This window comes from Balaenoptera acutorostrata, chromosome 1, assembly GCF_949987535.1.
Source record: "Balaenoptera acutorostrata chromosome 1, mBalAcu1.1, whole genome shotgun sequence".
Taxonomy (NCBI): domain Eukaryota; kingdom Metazoa; phylum Chordata; class Mammalia; order Artiodactyla; family Balaenopteridae; genus Balaenoptera; species Balaenoptera acutorostrata.
In genome coordinates, this window is record NC_080064.1 from 123,119,196 (window position 1) to 123,135,343 (window position 16,148).

The following is a 16,148-nucleotide window of genomic DNA, read 5'->3' on the forward strand; positions in this document are numbered from 1 at the left end:
ATTATATCCCACCAAGAACTCTGGACTCAGTGGTCTCTATATCCACTACACACTTTCAAGCCTCCATGTTTTTACTCATACCATGCCAAGAATATTCTGATAAGATTGGAAAACCCCTACTCATCCTTCAAGATACAACTTAAATGGCCCTCTTGTATAAAATCTTTGTTTCATAGAAATAATCCCTGCAGCCATTTCACTTCCATAGCACTTTTTTCCCCTCCTATACCGTATTTGTACATGCACACACACACAAAGGGCATCAATCACACTCTACTATTACTTATGGGTCTGTCTTCCCACATAGACTGTGAGTTCTACAAGGGTAGAGACAATCACTTCTTGCTCTTGCATTCTCAGCATCAAAGAAGAATTCCTGGCATAGTATAAGGACTTGAATCATTCTTTTGCAAGGACAGGAATATTCTAAATAAAGCCTTGAACTCATGCACTGAAACAATTCAAAGGGATCAGATTAAGATGATGCCTGAATAATCTGTTCTGAATCACATGCATTCTCTGATTTGAAGTTAAATATTACAAATGAAAATGCCTTGCTTATAGATGAGCTATACTGAAATTAATGACTTAAGTTATAATCCTTAAATAAAGTGACATAAATTAATGATGAGGTACAAGAGATGGCAGGCATCTATCTTGTCCTATCATTCTGATGACTTTAAGATATACTGACATGACATAATTAGAACCTATTTTTACAAGCCATATCAAAATTCTTTGCCCTAGGAAAGCCAAAAGTGAGAGAAAAAATAAAATTTACTTATTTTTATCACTGTCCTGAGCACATATGTCTGTTGAAGGAGACAATGACAAATTCTCACTGATACTTCTTCAGATTACAGTCATACATCCATTAAAGTTATATATTAAGATGTGAGTGACAAAAAAAAAAAGAAACTCTTTCTTGTACTTTTCCTCAGAACCACTAACCCTTTTTGCCTGCAAAGAAAAGAGAATTCTGTTCATAGCTTTTACTGTCATATAAATTTATAAGAACAGACCACTTTTCCCTTAGCTGTTCACCAGGTAAGTCTGCGGGTATTTTCACTAAGATTTAGAGCACCTTCTGTAGAGGAGATCACCATTTACTCAACCCACTACTGACTCATAATAAGAAAAGGAAAGGAAAAAAAAAAAAGCAAGTACCTTAATTTTAGGAATTAAGAAAATTTCCCATTATTCTTAAATTTCATCACTGCCCTGGACTAACTTATCACCTCTGATAAAAGCTGGCAGACCTACCATTTCCGCTGCTACAAAGTCAGACAAAGGAAACAGTGATGTGAAGGTCAAGGCAGCTAATCGCTAATCACTACACATTTAAGCAAGTAAACAAAAGGAGAAAGATAAAATTAGGAAAGGTAATTAGATTTCTTTTCAGTTAATATGACATATCACCATGTTTTAATCTGTGAAAAGAACCGGTCCTATCTAGGGCTGGGAAACAAATACTAATTTTAAAAATTTAAATACTTATTTTATAACTGGTTTTTAAAAAAAGTATCACCTTAAGAAAAACTGCTAACCTTCTATATCATTGTCATCTGATTATCATAACATGGTGAGGTTGTACACCAAACCCCATTTCACCTTTGTGAAAATTGAGACTCAGAGAGTTTCCCAAGGACACTCGGCCAGTAAGTGTCAACAAGAATCAAACCTTGGTTTTTACCTCCAAATACTATACTTCCTCAACCTTATAATGCATTCCTCCTCTCTCCCCACCATTTTAAAGTTTCTGAAGTAAGAATGTGTCTTAAAATCTATTATCAGTAAGTATTATTTCTGCTTTTACTTGAAAACTCTTTGTTTTTTTTTAATAACTTTATTTATTTTTGGCTGCGTTGGGTCTTCGTTGCTGTACGCGGGCTTTCTCTTGCGGTGGGTAGGGGCTCCTCTTTGCCGTGCGCGGGCTTCTCATTGCGGTGGCTTCTTTGTTGCGGAGCACGGGCTCTAGGAGCACAGGCTTCAGTAGTTGTGGCACAAGGGCTCAGTGGTTGTGGCTTACGGGCTCTAGAGCGCAGGCTCAGTAGTTGTGGTGCACGGGCTTAGTTGCTCCGCAGCATGTGGGATCTTCCCGGACCAGGGCTCGAACCCATGTCCCCTGCATTGGCAGGCGGATTCTTAACCAATGCGCCACCAGGGAAGTGCCTCCTTGAAAACTCTTAAGTCGATGGTGAATCATATAATCACTAACATACTAGAACATGAAAAAAATAAGTAATAGATAAAAACCAGACTCACAAATACTTACGTGAATTAGTAATGTCATAAAATTGCCTTAGTTTAGGTTTAAAGTTTAATCTTTGTTTAATCTGCCTCCACTCTCATTGGTATAACAGAAATAATTTTAAATGTACTTCTATACCCTCATATTTGATAATGATTTCTTTAGAAGTGAAGTTGCAGGTGGGGAAAATTAACCTTTTTATTTGAAAAGAAACATAAGTTCCATGAGGGCAAGGACCATAATCACACGTCAGTTTTTTTTTTTATATAACTGTATACTAAGCACCCAGCACAGAGCCTGATACACATATGTGTTCAATTTTGTTGAATGAATAAATGAACAGAGGACTCTATCAAGGGATTATTATTAATGTGATAGTAAGTTCTCTTATAGACAGGGGGAAAAAATTACTGAAGCAGACAGATACCCTTAATTCAACCTAATATTATACCTCCATCATAATAAGGGGGCATGATATAGAAAGTTAGCAGTTTTCTTTTTTTTTTTAGCAGTTGTTCTTAAGGTGACACTTTTTTTAAAACCAGTTAGCACACTCCTACCCTTGGGGTATTGTCACGAAGGGACTGGAGCTAGTTGATTTAATCACACTATCACTCTCAGTAAAGGAAGTGGATTCTGGTTAATGCTGTAGAGACGTTATTAACTGACATATGTAAATATCATAATCTTTCACAAATATAAGATGTTTAAAACAAATTCCAGAAACCTGGTGATAGAACTATCTACTCACTTCAGCAATTAAACTGTTGATAGTTTAAGGACATGAATAACAGAAATGTTTCTCATTCCCCTAGATGCTATATTCTAATTTACTACAAGAAGACTTCCCCATTAAAACAAGCAAGGCCACCCCACCATTGCTGGAGGTAACGAATAAAATACATTTTGTTTTTACACGTTCAGCATAAACATTAACCCTGAGTGAACGAAATTATGGTTTTCACTCACTGAAACAAAAGCATGAGAAATTACTTGTATTCTTTTAAAAATGGTCTCAAACTGGTGGCGAACTGAAGCCTTAAGATAACAGTACTGGGTAAAATGATGAGTAGTTATGGAAAACAGTATGTTGATTCCTCAAAAAATTAAACATAGAATTGCAGTATGATCAGCAATTCTACTTCTGGGTATATATGCAAAAAGAAGGGAAAACAGGAATTCAGACATTTATACACCCGTGTTCACAGCAGCATTACTCACAACAGCCAAAAGGTAGAAGCAATCCAATGTCCTTTGACAGATGAATAAACAAAATGTGGTATATACATACAATGGAATGTCTATTCACCCTTAAAAAGGAAAGAAATTCTGACACATGCTACAACATGGATGAACCTTTAAAACATGCCAGTTACAAAAGGACATAAGTATGATTCTACTTATATATGAGGTCAAATTCACAAATATGAACAGCCAAATTCACAGAGACAGAAAGTAGAATGGTTGTTGCCAGGGACTGAGGGGAGAGGGTAATGGAGATTTAGTGTTTAATGGGCAGAGATTTTCGGTTTGGGAAGATGAAAAAGTTCTAGAGATGGATAGTGGTGATGGTCATATGACAACGTACAATGTACTTAATGTCACAGAATTGTACAGTTAAAAATGGTTAAAGCAGCATATTTTATGTTATATCTATTTTACCACAATAAACAAGAAAGATTAAAAGCACTGGAATTACTGAATATAGGAAACCAGAAAGTAGCTTCTGGACATAAGACAGCATTGCCTTGAGGATTCCTCAGGAAAATTGCTACCAGGGGCAGTCACACTGACAAGTTTAAACCTTGAGACTCTATAGGTATGACACGTATATTTTGACCCACTCCTCCATATTCTTTTACTCTAGGGGTTCAGATCACAATGCTTAGCCCACCCTATGACACCTGCGCATTCCAAAAGACCTGATTATCTACACAAGGTGTGAAGGAAGGAGGAGTGTCCCCAGCCAAACACTTGCACTGGGATCTGAACAGACTTACAAATTTCAAAGAGGAATTTAGCCAGGCACTCCAGAGAAAATATTAATAGTAGGCTGCTGACAGGGCTTCGTCCTATTCAAATACACACTAGATTCAAGAATAATCATTAACCTTACTGCATTCTTTTGACCCCCTGGCTTCTCAGTCTTTGAAAACAAGGGATAGGCAATCTTTGATCTCAAATGAATCCATGTTTTCCCTCATAAAAATCACATAATAGTTGGCAAAGTACAAGAGCAAAGAATAAATAAGGTACACCAGTGTCAACTCCAAATGCATCGAACCATGATTTAAATATAAAGAATGAAACCAAAATGTACTAGAAGAAAACAAGGATGAATTTCTTTATAACTTTAGTTAAAGACTAGTAAACCAAAAAAGGAAAAAACAAAACAAAAAAAAACAACAAAAAACCTCCAGCAAACAAAATTTTGCATGGCAAAAACCATACTAAGTAAAACAAACACGAATGACAATTTGTAAAAATTATTAGTAACTTAGATCACAGAGAGAGCTAATCTCCCTAAGAGCTAAAAATTAAGAAAAAGACCAACAACCCAATAGCGAAATAGGCAAAAAGCATACACAGTGTCTCGCCTACCAAAGAAAGAAAAAATATACATGAATAGCTCTTAGACAAATAGAGATGCTCAATCCAAATGAGCAAATTAAAACTACAATGAGAGAGCAATTCTTATCTATTAGATTGGTAAAAACCCAAAAGTTTGACAATTTCTACTGGAGGTTGGGGGCAACATGAATTTTCCTACATTGTTCTAGGGAGTATAAAGTGGTATAACCCCAATTTTCCAAGTTTATAAGTTTATATTTGGGTGTAGTATCTACTGTTTGTTTCACATATGCCTTTTAGGTGCACACTATGCTTTAAGGTATATACAGGAAATTAAGAAATCACTAGAAGCCCGCATACCACAATGAAGAGTAGTCCCCGCTCGCTGCAACTAGAGAAAGCCCATGTGCAGCAACAAAGACCCAACACAGCCAAAAAAAATTTTTTTTAATATATACATAAATTAATTAATTAATTAAAAAAAAGAATGGCTTCATTGAGGGAATCATAATAGTCTCTAATCTGAAAGCCTCATATTTTATGACGGCTCATTTCACATGCATCAACAGAGTCAACTCTTATGCAACCTAAGATCTTAAAAAACAAATAAAACAACAAAACAAAACTTAGAAAGAGAAAGGGAATAAGAGAAAGGAATTTTAATTTAAAGAAAGAAGCATATATTCCATAGTAACACTTCAAATGCTGAAGTATTTCAGACTGGATATAAGTTCATAATCCTCCTGTTAGTATACATACTAACAACCAATGGGGAACAGAATACAGAAACTATTGGCAGCTAATAAAAATGATAAAAGTAGGCCATTTAGGTGATTTTTCAAAGATTTTTAATATCTCAGAATACTTATACTAGAGCTCTATATACTTTTCTCTTATTAATATCAGTGCATAGGATCGGACAAGCGGAAATTAAAAGTATGAATATATATCTTCCTTGGCTGAAAACAAACACACTGAATTTTTTTGTTTTTTTTTGCTGCCCCTTCTCTCCCCACCCATCACCTTTCACCTTTTTTTTGTATTCTCAGGAGTTAGCATGGCTGGTCTACTGCCCGGTTTTTATAAATTAATTAATTAATTAATGGCTGCATTAGGCCTTCATTGCTGCGCACGGGTTTTCTCTAGTTGCAGCTAGCGGGGGCTACTCTTCGTTGTGGCGTGCGGGCTTCTCACTGCAGTGGCTTCTCTTGTTGCGGAGCATGGGATCTAGGTGCATGGGCTTCAGTAGTTGTGGCAAGTGGGCTTCAGTAGTGGTGGCTCGCAAGCTCTAGAGCACAGGCTCAGTAGTTGTGGCTCACGGGCCTAGTTGCTCTGTGGCATGTGGGATCTTCCTGGACCAGGGCTCGAACCCATGTCCCCTGCATTGGCAGGCGGATTCCTAACCACTGCGCCACCAGGGAAGCCCCTGTTTTTATAAATACAGTTTTGATGGAACACAGCCACACTCATTCATTTACATATTGTCTAGGACTGTTTTCATACTATAATGGCAGAGTTAAGTTGTTGTGACAGAGACTGTATGGTCTGAAAAGTAAATACAAAAATATTTATCATCTAGACCAGCAGTCCCCAAACTTTTTGGTACCAAGGACTGGTTTCACGGAAGACAATTTTTTCCATGGACGGGCAGCAGGGAGATGGTTCAAGCAGTAATGTGAGCAATGGGAGCAGCAGATGAAGCTTCTTCGCTCACTTGCCCGCAGCTCACTTCCTGCTGTGCGGCCCAGTTCCTAACATGTCGTACCAGTCCGCAGCCCGGGTGTTGGGGACCCCTAACTTCTTCTGTTTGCTGACCACCATGGTAAATGACCATGGCATTCCTGATAAAATTAATTGCTACATATACACCTCACCAGACTTTCTGAAATAACTGAAAGGAGTTTAAAGACCAGCTTGAGCTGAACTTTCTCAATCATCGTTCTTAACATTTATTTCATTAAAAAAAAAACTCTACAGTTCAGATGGTGATTTCTAGGTAACAATGTCCAGGTAGCAGTGCAAATGGTGCATATAAAATAACTATTGTGAGGGAGTTCCCTGGTGGCCTAGTGGTTAGGATTCCAGGTTTTCACTGCCGTGACCCAGGTTCAATCCCTGGTCAGAGAACTGAGATCCTGCAAAGCCGCGAGGCGTGGCCAAAAAAAAAAAAAACCCCAAAAACAAAATACAAAACTGTTGTGAGCCATCACAAATAAAGTAGTAACATCTGCATGTAATTAAAATAGAATTGTTCTTTGTTGCTTAAAGTAGCATGTATACATCATTGTTTTTATTAATATTTTGACCCTAGCTATAATTTTAATATTTCATACTTTAATAATCAAATTTAAGAGCAATATTCTAGTTACTGATGACCTCTGTTAAACCAACAAAGAGATCCATGTTGTCACTGTCTTGGCTTTCACCTTGGATAAGTCAAAATGCTAAAGCATGCCAAAAGATATAGTATACACCTCGGCTACACAAGAATATAACTTCCTGGTGGACATACCCACTTAAGTGCCTCACAAACACCTCAAACAGCATGTTTTCTAACCAACCTACTTCTCTTTCTTCTATTCCCATCCTCCATTTGGTCACCAAAGCCATAATGTTGAAGTCACCTTAGTTTCTCCTTTCTCACATTAAATCAATCTCTAAGTTCTGCTAGTTTACCTCTATATATTTTTCAACTTTGTCCCCTCCTTTTCAACTCTCCCATCACTGTAACAGTTTAGAACATAGTGATTTTTTGCTAGACTACTGTGATAATCTTCTGAGATTTCCGCATCTGGTCATATATCTACCCTTCAGAATGCAGCAAGTGTCAGAAAATGATTCCAGGAAGCCTGGAAACTTGGATGCATTCAATATGCAACAGAAGAAGGTGGGAGACATCCAGATAGAAGGAAGAGCATTCACAAAAAGTGAGTCTGGGTAAGTGGAACATGGAAACTGTCAGGCAAGTCAGAATGGCTGGAGTGTTGGATGAGGTGAGAGATGAGGTAAGGAAAGTATTAAGTGGTAAGATCATGAAGATCTTTGTGAGCTTCAAACTATAATTCCGTTTCCTATTGATTCCCACATGCCAAACAAATCAAAAAACCTGCCGCCACAGACAATATTCAGAGGAAGAAGAAGAAGAAAAACAACTCACTTTTTAAAGTCCCATCTCAAAAGCCACTTCATTCTTTCAACCTTTCTGCCTGAATCATCTGCCACTAATTGAATGTTATGTCTCTCTTCCAGGCTCTCACAACCTTATAATGGATCTCTTAGTTCTCACTCTTTTTCACTATGAATGTCTGACCATCATGTTGCTTGAATGTAAATTCTACAACCCAGACTTTATCTCAACTGTGACTAACTTAAAGTTCCCAAATTATTATGTTTATCTGTGTTTCTGAAGTGCCAAAAGGCACTGGTGTATAATAAAGAAGAAATGATAGTGGGAAGACAAAACCCACTCTTTACTTTTCTACCTTTAGATAGTTGCAATAAAGAAGAAACTTGAGAGCTCTAAAAATGGGATGTGGAAACCATTTTTGATTTTATGGCTACTTCCCATCCCTAAGGATCAGTAATCTAGACCTACACACATTTAAAACAGTTTTAGATGATACTCTGGAATTCTAAAACAAGCAACTGAGAGATCTCAGTAGCAAAAGGTAGACACTTCCAGTATTACAGAAGTAGACACTAATTTAGGGTGTGACAGCAAGGAAGGATATACATATTAAATAGTGGATGTTGTCACTTACCTGTCGAATTGACATGGTACAGAGAATATACAGGAAGATGAAGGAACAGTCTGTGGTATCATCCCCCAGCAGATTTCGATGAGACAGTCCTTGGATGTAGGAAAGGGGGGTGAAAGGGAGCTTTGCCACCACTCTACCATCAAATCTAAAAAGGAAAAGACAAAGAACTGTTATTTTTGGAAGACAGACAAGGCTCTTAGTTCCAGAGAAGAATCTGGGACAGAAATAGAACTCTAAGTCCCTTGATCTCTAAAAAATAAAGAAAGGATGATATTCTAAAAAGAGACTTGAAGTATAAGGATGTAAGGAAGGGCCTAGATTTTTCCCATCAATCTTTTTCTAAACTAGTGATTCTTAATTTTTTCAGTACCAGGATCCTTTAACACTCTGAAAACTTATTGAGGACCCTAAAGAGGTTTTACTTAGAGGTTATATCTATCAATATTACTGTTTTATAAATTAAAACAGAAATTTTAAACCATTTATCAAATCATTTAAAAGGTAGCAATATTCAGTATGTTAACACAAGTATTTTTATGGAAAATATATTTTCCATACAGAAAAAGAATTTAGTGAGAAGAAAGGCTTTTTTTCCCCCAATCTCTTTAATGTTTTACTTAATAGAAAAATGTTGGATTCTCATAGCTGCTTCATTACTCAGGCTGTCGCAATATTACACACCCTATGAAGCCTCTGGAAAATTCCACTGTACATTCATGAGAGAAGGAGAGTGAAGAAGGCAAATAACATCTTAGAATTATTACAACAATAATTTTTACCTCAAGGACCTCCTAAAAGTCTCACAGACCTCCAGGGATCCCCAGACCACACTTTGAGAACCACTGTTCTAAACCATGACACCAATAAGATTTTAAGAACCCTCTTTTCCAAGACTCAAAGATTCCCAGTATATACACATTAAACAGGATAAACACTTCTGGAGAGAAATTCATGGAATATACATAGCGGTGAATGAAAAATGGCATACATAATACTCTGAGATAACTTTTAACATACTTCTAATGTTTGAAAGTAATTCCTTTTACTTTTTCTAAAATAGGAAAGAAAAATGTTCTGAAAGGAGAAAATCTTAGAAAAAACTAGAAGAAAATATGTATCAGTGTTTATTTTGAGGTGCTGGGGATATAAACTTCTTTTATACTTTTCTATGAATAAGCTGTACAGTCAGACAATATTGAGAATTATAAATTAATGTGATTAAGGATAGTGATACTTCATAATATTAGAAAAATATATGACAGCATCAGTTACATTATCCAAATAAAGTCTTTAACTCCAGTTAAAATATCTAGAACATTCCCTCTTAGAAAAACATTTGGTATTTAGAATGTTTCTATAGAGGGAGAGGGAAAAGAGAGGTAGCATTACCATCTTTTTCATTGGGGAAAAAAATCCCTAAATATCCATATTAACTATTGTGGTTATAAAGATCTTCTTATACAGCTGAACTCCAAAGAATATAAATAGAATGAATTTGACATATTCTATACATATGTATGATTGTCCACTTACTATTTCCAACTGCTTTCCTAGTATACAGTTTGCACAGGGTAAGGGCTCAATCATGAACTGTTGTTACTTTGATATGACGAAGATATTTAAAGATCTGCTTGAAGTAGTTATTCTTATCTACTAACCTCACAAAAGCAAAACAAAGTATTGTAATAACTTTTCCAGGAGGAGATATTCCCATTCACTCACAGGAAGTATTATACACAGTTGTTCCAATATTTCCTGGTTATATGCTGTATGCAGTATACTGTTCTACATACGCCACTCTATTCTCCATCTGTAGAGTTAAACTGTGAGGAGTAGGGCTGGAATAAATATAGCCCGAAATGTTTAGCCCTCTTATTGCTAACATACACACCCAACAAATTCATCTTATATAGTAATTTTATTCCTTGACATTTTTGACTTGAAATTGTAGCCAAAAAGAAAATCTTTTACAACTAATAAATGAATTCAGTAAAGTTTTGGGATGGAAATCAACATACAAAAATCAGTTGCATTTCTATATACCAACAATGAACTATATGAAAAAATAAATAAAACAATCCCATCTACAATAGCATCAAAAACAATAAAATACTTAGGAATAAATTTAATCAAGGAGGTGAAAGATATATACACTGAAAACTATAAGACATTGATAAAGAAACTGAAGAAGACACAAATATATGGAAAGATATCCATGTTCATAGACTGGAAGAGTTAATATTGTTAAAATGTCCATACTATCCAAAGTCATCTACAGGGCTTCCCTGGTGGCACAATGGTTAAGAATCCACCTGCCAATGCAGGGGACACAGGTACAAGCCCTGGTCCGGGAAGATCCCACATGCCGTGGAGCAACTAAGCCCATGTGCCACAACTACTGAGCCTGCGCTCTAGAGCCCACGAGCCACAACTACTGAGCCTGCATGTCACAGGCTGAAGCCCGCATCCTAAAGCCCGTGCTCCACAACAAGAGAAGCCACCACAATGAGAAGCCTGCGCATCACAATGAAGAGCAGCCCCCGCTCCTTGCAACTAGAGGAAGCCTGTGCACAGGAAGACCCAAGGCAGCCAAAAATAAATAAATAAAATAAATAGATTTATTAAAAACAACAACAACAAAGTCATCTCTAGATCCAATACAATCTCTAATCAAAACTCTACTTTTCACAAAAATGGAAACATCAATACTAAAACTCATATGGAACCACAAAAGATCTTGAATAGGCACAGCAATCTTGAGAAAGCTGGAGGTATCAAACGTCCTGATTTCTAACTATGTTACAAAGCTATAGTAATCAAACCAATATATTACTGGCACAAAAACTGACATGCAGACCGATAGAATAGAATAGAGAGCCCAGAAATAAACCCAGTCAACTAATATCTGACAAGAGCCAGAAATGCTCAGTGGGGAAAAGGATGGTCTCTTCAATAAATGGTGCTGGGTAAACTGGATATTCACATGCAAAAGAATTACACTGGACCCCTATCATACACTACTCACAAAAATTAACTCAAAATGGATTAAGGACTTAAACATGAGACCTGAAACTGTAAAACTTATAGAAGAAAACATAGGGGAAAAAGCTCCTTGACATTGGTCTTGGCAATGATTTTTTTGGATATGACACCAAAAGCACAAGCAACAAAAATCAACAAATGTGACTACATCAAACTAAAAAGCTTCTGCACAGCAAAAGAAACAACAAAATGAAAAGGCAAACTATGAAATGGGAGAAAATATTTGCAGACTATATATCCGATAAGGGGTTAATATCCAAAATATATAAGGAATTCGTACAACTCAATAGCAAAACAGCCCCCCAAATAATCCAATTAAAAAGTGGGCAGAGGATCTGAATAGACATTTTTCCAAACAAGACATACAAATGGCCAAGAAGTACATGAAAAGGTGGTCAACATTACTAACCATCAGGGAAATGCAAATCAAAACCACAATGAGATTTCACCTCATGCCTGTTAGAATGACGATTATCAAAAGGACAAGAGATAACAAATGCTGGCAAGGATGTGGAGAAAAGGGAATCCCTGGGCACTATTGCTGTGAATGTAAATTGGTACAGCTACTATGAAAAACAATATGGATGTTCCTCAAAAAATTAAAAGTAGAACTACCATATGATCCAGAAATCCCATTTCTAGCTATTTAACCAAAGGAATTGAAATAAACTATCTCAAAGAGATCTGTACTCCCATGTCATTGCAGTATTATTCATAATAACCAAGATATGGAAACAACCTAAGTGTCCACCGACAGATGAATGGATAAAGAAAATGTGATATATATACTGTATACAAGTCTGACAGAGAAAGACAAATACTGTATGACATCACTTATATGTGGAATCTAAAACAGCTGAACTCATGGAAACAGAGAATTAGATTGGTGGTTGCCAGAGGACAGGGGTTGAGGGAAATGGGGAGATGCTGGTCAAAGGGTACAAACTTCCAGTTTTAAGATGAATAAGCTCTGGGCTTCTAATGTACAGCATAGTAATTATAGTTAATACCGTATTATATGCTTGAAAGCTAAGAGAGTAAGTCTTAATTGTTCTCACCGCCACCACAACAAAATGATATTTATGTGAGATGAAGGATTTGCTAACTGACCTTACTGTGGTAATCATTTGGCAATATGTATGTGTATCAAATTATCACTCTGTACACCTTAAACGTACACAATGTTCTATATTATATGTCATTATATATCTCAATAAAGCTGGAAAAAAGCTTTAAAAGAAAAAGGAGAGAGAAAACCTTTCATGTCCTATAAGTGAGTTATTCATTTATGTGAAACTGAGCATTTAGTACGAATGAGACCTTAAACCAGCCACAAATATGAAGAAAAAAACCCCTTCAAATTAATTTTTCCAGGAGATTAGAGGCTTGCCATTGGAATAGCTAAGAATAGATACCATTACTGGTGTGTAGACTAATAATGAAAAGAGTTAGGGAGAGAAAGAAAAAGGTGCAAAGAGAGAAATAGCTTATAATAGGTCGATTATTTCTTTAAGTGAACTTACTCTCTGCAGTTCCAGAGGGCAGGACCACTGCTCATGAGCAGAAGAACAAGCAGGCATATTTTGGTCCAGTAAAAGGAACCACTTTCATACTCTAAATACTACTCGGTAAAACTATATTATCTCAGAAACCATCAAGCTCCTCATCGTTGAAAATGATTAAAAATAATGGAAAATTATCTGCTAGAGGTATTATTGGAGGCATTTCCGTATTGACACAGAAGTAATGTGTTAAATGACTTTTAAGATCACTTCTAATTCTAAGATTTAATGTTTCAGCTTTATGGAAATGATCCAGAAGAGAAGCCAAAGACAAATAAATAGCTGAATTTGGTGCCTCTTGTTGCTACTCTGGCAATCTGGGAGCTCAAGTCCTTCCCATCTTAGTCTAACTTGAGGCTTTTTTCTATCAACAACTTTAAGACTAAAATAGATATTAGAGATAATGTATTCCATTCCATAATAAACAGATGATCAAGGTGAAACTAAGAGAAATTATACGAAAAATGAATAGTGATTGTTCAGTACAATCAAAATATGTACTAGACTCTGTAATAATTGACACCCACATTAATTTTGTTTAGAACTGCTGAGGGATGGTGGGGTTTTTTTTTTCTATATGTTTTTTTTCCTTTTTTTCCCATTTAAATTTAAAATTCATACATACAAATATGATTAAATTTTGATTAAATTATTATTTGCTAATATTTTTAATGAAAAGAAAAAGAAAGGGGTGCATTCGGTTTCAATCCCAGCTATTGTCTGGACTGTCATGTCACATGAACAATGACGTTTTATCTGAGGATATGAAGATAGCATTGAATCCTATAGACTGGATATTCTGAACATCAGATCTGAAACGTCTGCTTTTCAATATATGTGAGATAAAACTTGGAATTCGCTCACCAAAAAAAAAAAAAAATGTACTAGACTTTTAATTTCACATACCAGGTTATAAAAAATAGAGATACATTCTTTAACTTCTAGGTGTTCACAGTCCTAGACATAAGAAATATGTATATATTTAAATAGATTAAATATATATGTTTATATATATTTAAGTATATATATTTATATATATACTTAAATATATATATATATTTAAATTTCCGGGCTGGGCACAAAGACCAGAAAAAAAACATGAATACCATTCGGCAACCATGCTCCTTGGTATCTATCCAAAGGAGCTGAAAACATGTTCACAAAAAAACCTGCACACAGATGTTTATGGAAGCATTATTCATAATTGCCAACTGATGAACCTACAATGGCACCTCATTATCACCCAAAGTCCACAGTTTACATTAGGGTTCACTCTTGGGTTTTAATAAATGTATAGCAACATGTATCACCATTAAGTGTCACACAGAATAGTTTTACACTAAAAAATCCTCTGTGCTCTGCTTATTCATCCCTCCCTCACACCTAATCCCTGGCAACCACTGACCTTTTTACTGTCTCCAGAGCTTTGCCCTTTCTAGAATGTCATATAGTTGTAATCATATAGTACGTAGCCTTTTCAGGTTGATTTCTTTCACTTAGTAATATGCATTTAAGGTTTCTCCATGTCTTTGCATGGTCAATAGCCCATTTCTTTTTAGCAATCAATAACATTCCACTGTCTGGATGTTCCACAGTTTACCGGTTTACCAACTGAAGAACATCTTGGTTGCTTCCAAGTTTTGGCAATTATCAAGCTGCAATAAACATCTATGTGCAGCTTTCTGTGCGGACATAAGTTTTCAACTCATTTGGGTTCACTTTCACTTTTTATTCTACATTACTCTATACTGTTTGAATTTTTTAGAAGTACTTGTGTATTACTAGTATAAGAAAATTCTTTTTCTTTTTAAACTTTGGTTCTGATGCACATTCCTGGTTAAGATCTACTGCATAAGCTTTGGGAAGCTACCTGATATATCATAAACTAGTCATTTCAAATCATCAGGGAAAATATATTATTTGTTCCCTACCTGGTATTAACAATAGCTAAGTACTTGGTGAAGTTGGAAACTGACCACCAAAAAAAATTACAGATGAAACAAAATTTAAATATAACAAATAAAAAGTAGAAAAAAATTTATATAATCTGGTATGAGAAAGGCACTATTTATATAACAGAAAAGAGTAACAGATTTGACATAAAAATTAACATTGTCCATATATCTCAAAAAGAGAGCTTAATAGTCTCAATAAATAAAAAATTCTTATAAAAAGAAAATAAGGGAAAGAACATGAACTAGAAATTTAGAAATAGATAAACATAATAAGTATATGAAAAGATGCTACATCTCACAAGAAATGCAAATTTTAAAAGAAATATTATTGTTTAGCTATTAGATTTGCAAATATTAAACAGATACATAATTCCCAGTAATGACAAATATATGAAGAAAGAACCACTCACAAGTACTGAGGGCAATAATCAAAAAATATAAATTAATAAAAACCTTTCTAGGGGAATTCCCTGGCAGTCCAGTGGTTAAGACTCCGCGCTTCCACCGCACGGGGTCACGGGTTCGATCCCTGGTCGGGGAAACTAAGATCCCGCATGCTGTGCAGCAAGGCCAAAAAGAAAAAATTTCACCTAAGCAATACTGCTAGGATATGCCTGAGGAAAAAATAAGTATACACTGGTGTACACACTACCTGTGAAAATTCTGTGTGAAGATTAATAGAAGATTATATAAATTAGGGTACATCCATTCAATGGAATACTGACAGACATTAAAAATGATTATGCAAGATGGGACTTCCTTGGTGGCACAGTGGTTAAGACTCTGCCCTCCCAATGCAGGGGGTCCGGGTTTGATCCCTGGTCAGGGAACTAGATCCCACATGCATGCTGCAACTAAGAGTTCGCATGCCACAACCAAGGAGCCCACGAGCCACAACTAAGACCTGGTGCCACCAAATAAATAAATAATTTAAAAAATCCTAGCCTGCGTGCAGCAATGAAGACCCAACGCAGCCAAAAAAAATAAAAATAAAAAAATAAATTTT

At 35.9% G+C, this 16,148-nt stretch overlaps 1 protein-coding gene across 1 annotated transcript in view; it reads right to left on the minus strand.

Moving 5' to 3' along the window:
- Positions 1–16,148, minus strand: part of TMCO1 (transmembrane and coiled-coil domains 1) — a 54,506-nt gene that overhangs the window by 13,170 nt on the left and 25,188 nt on the right. Inside the window, exon 6 of the mRNA XM_007191080.3 lies at positions 8,584–8,728. Within this exon, the coding sequence (XP_007191142.1) occupies positions 8,584–8,728 (145 nt within the window). The remainder of the gene's footprint in view (positions 1–8,583; positions 8,729–16,148) is intronic.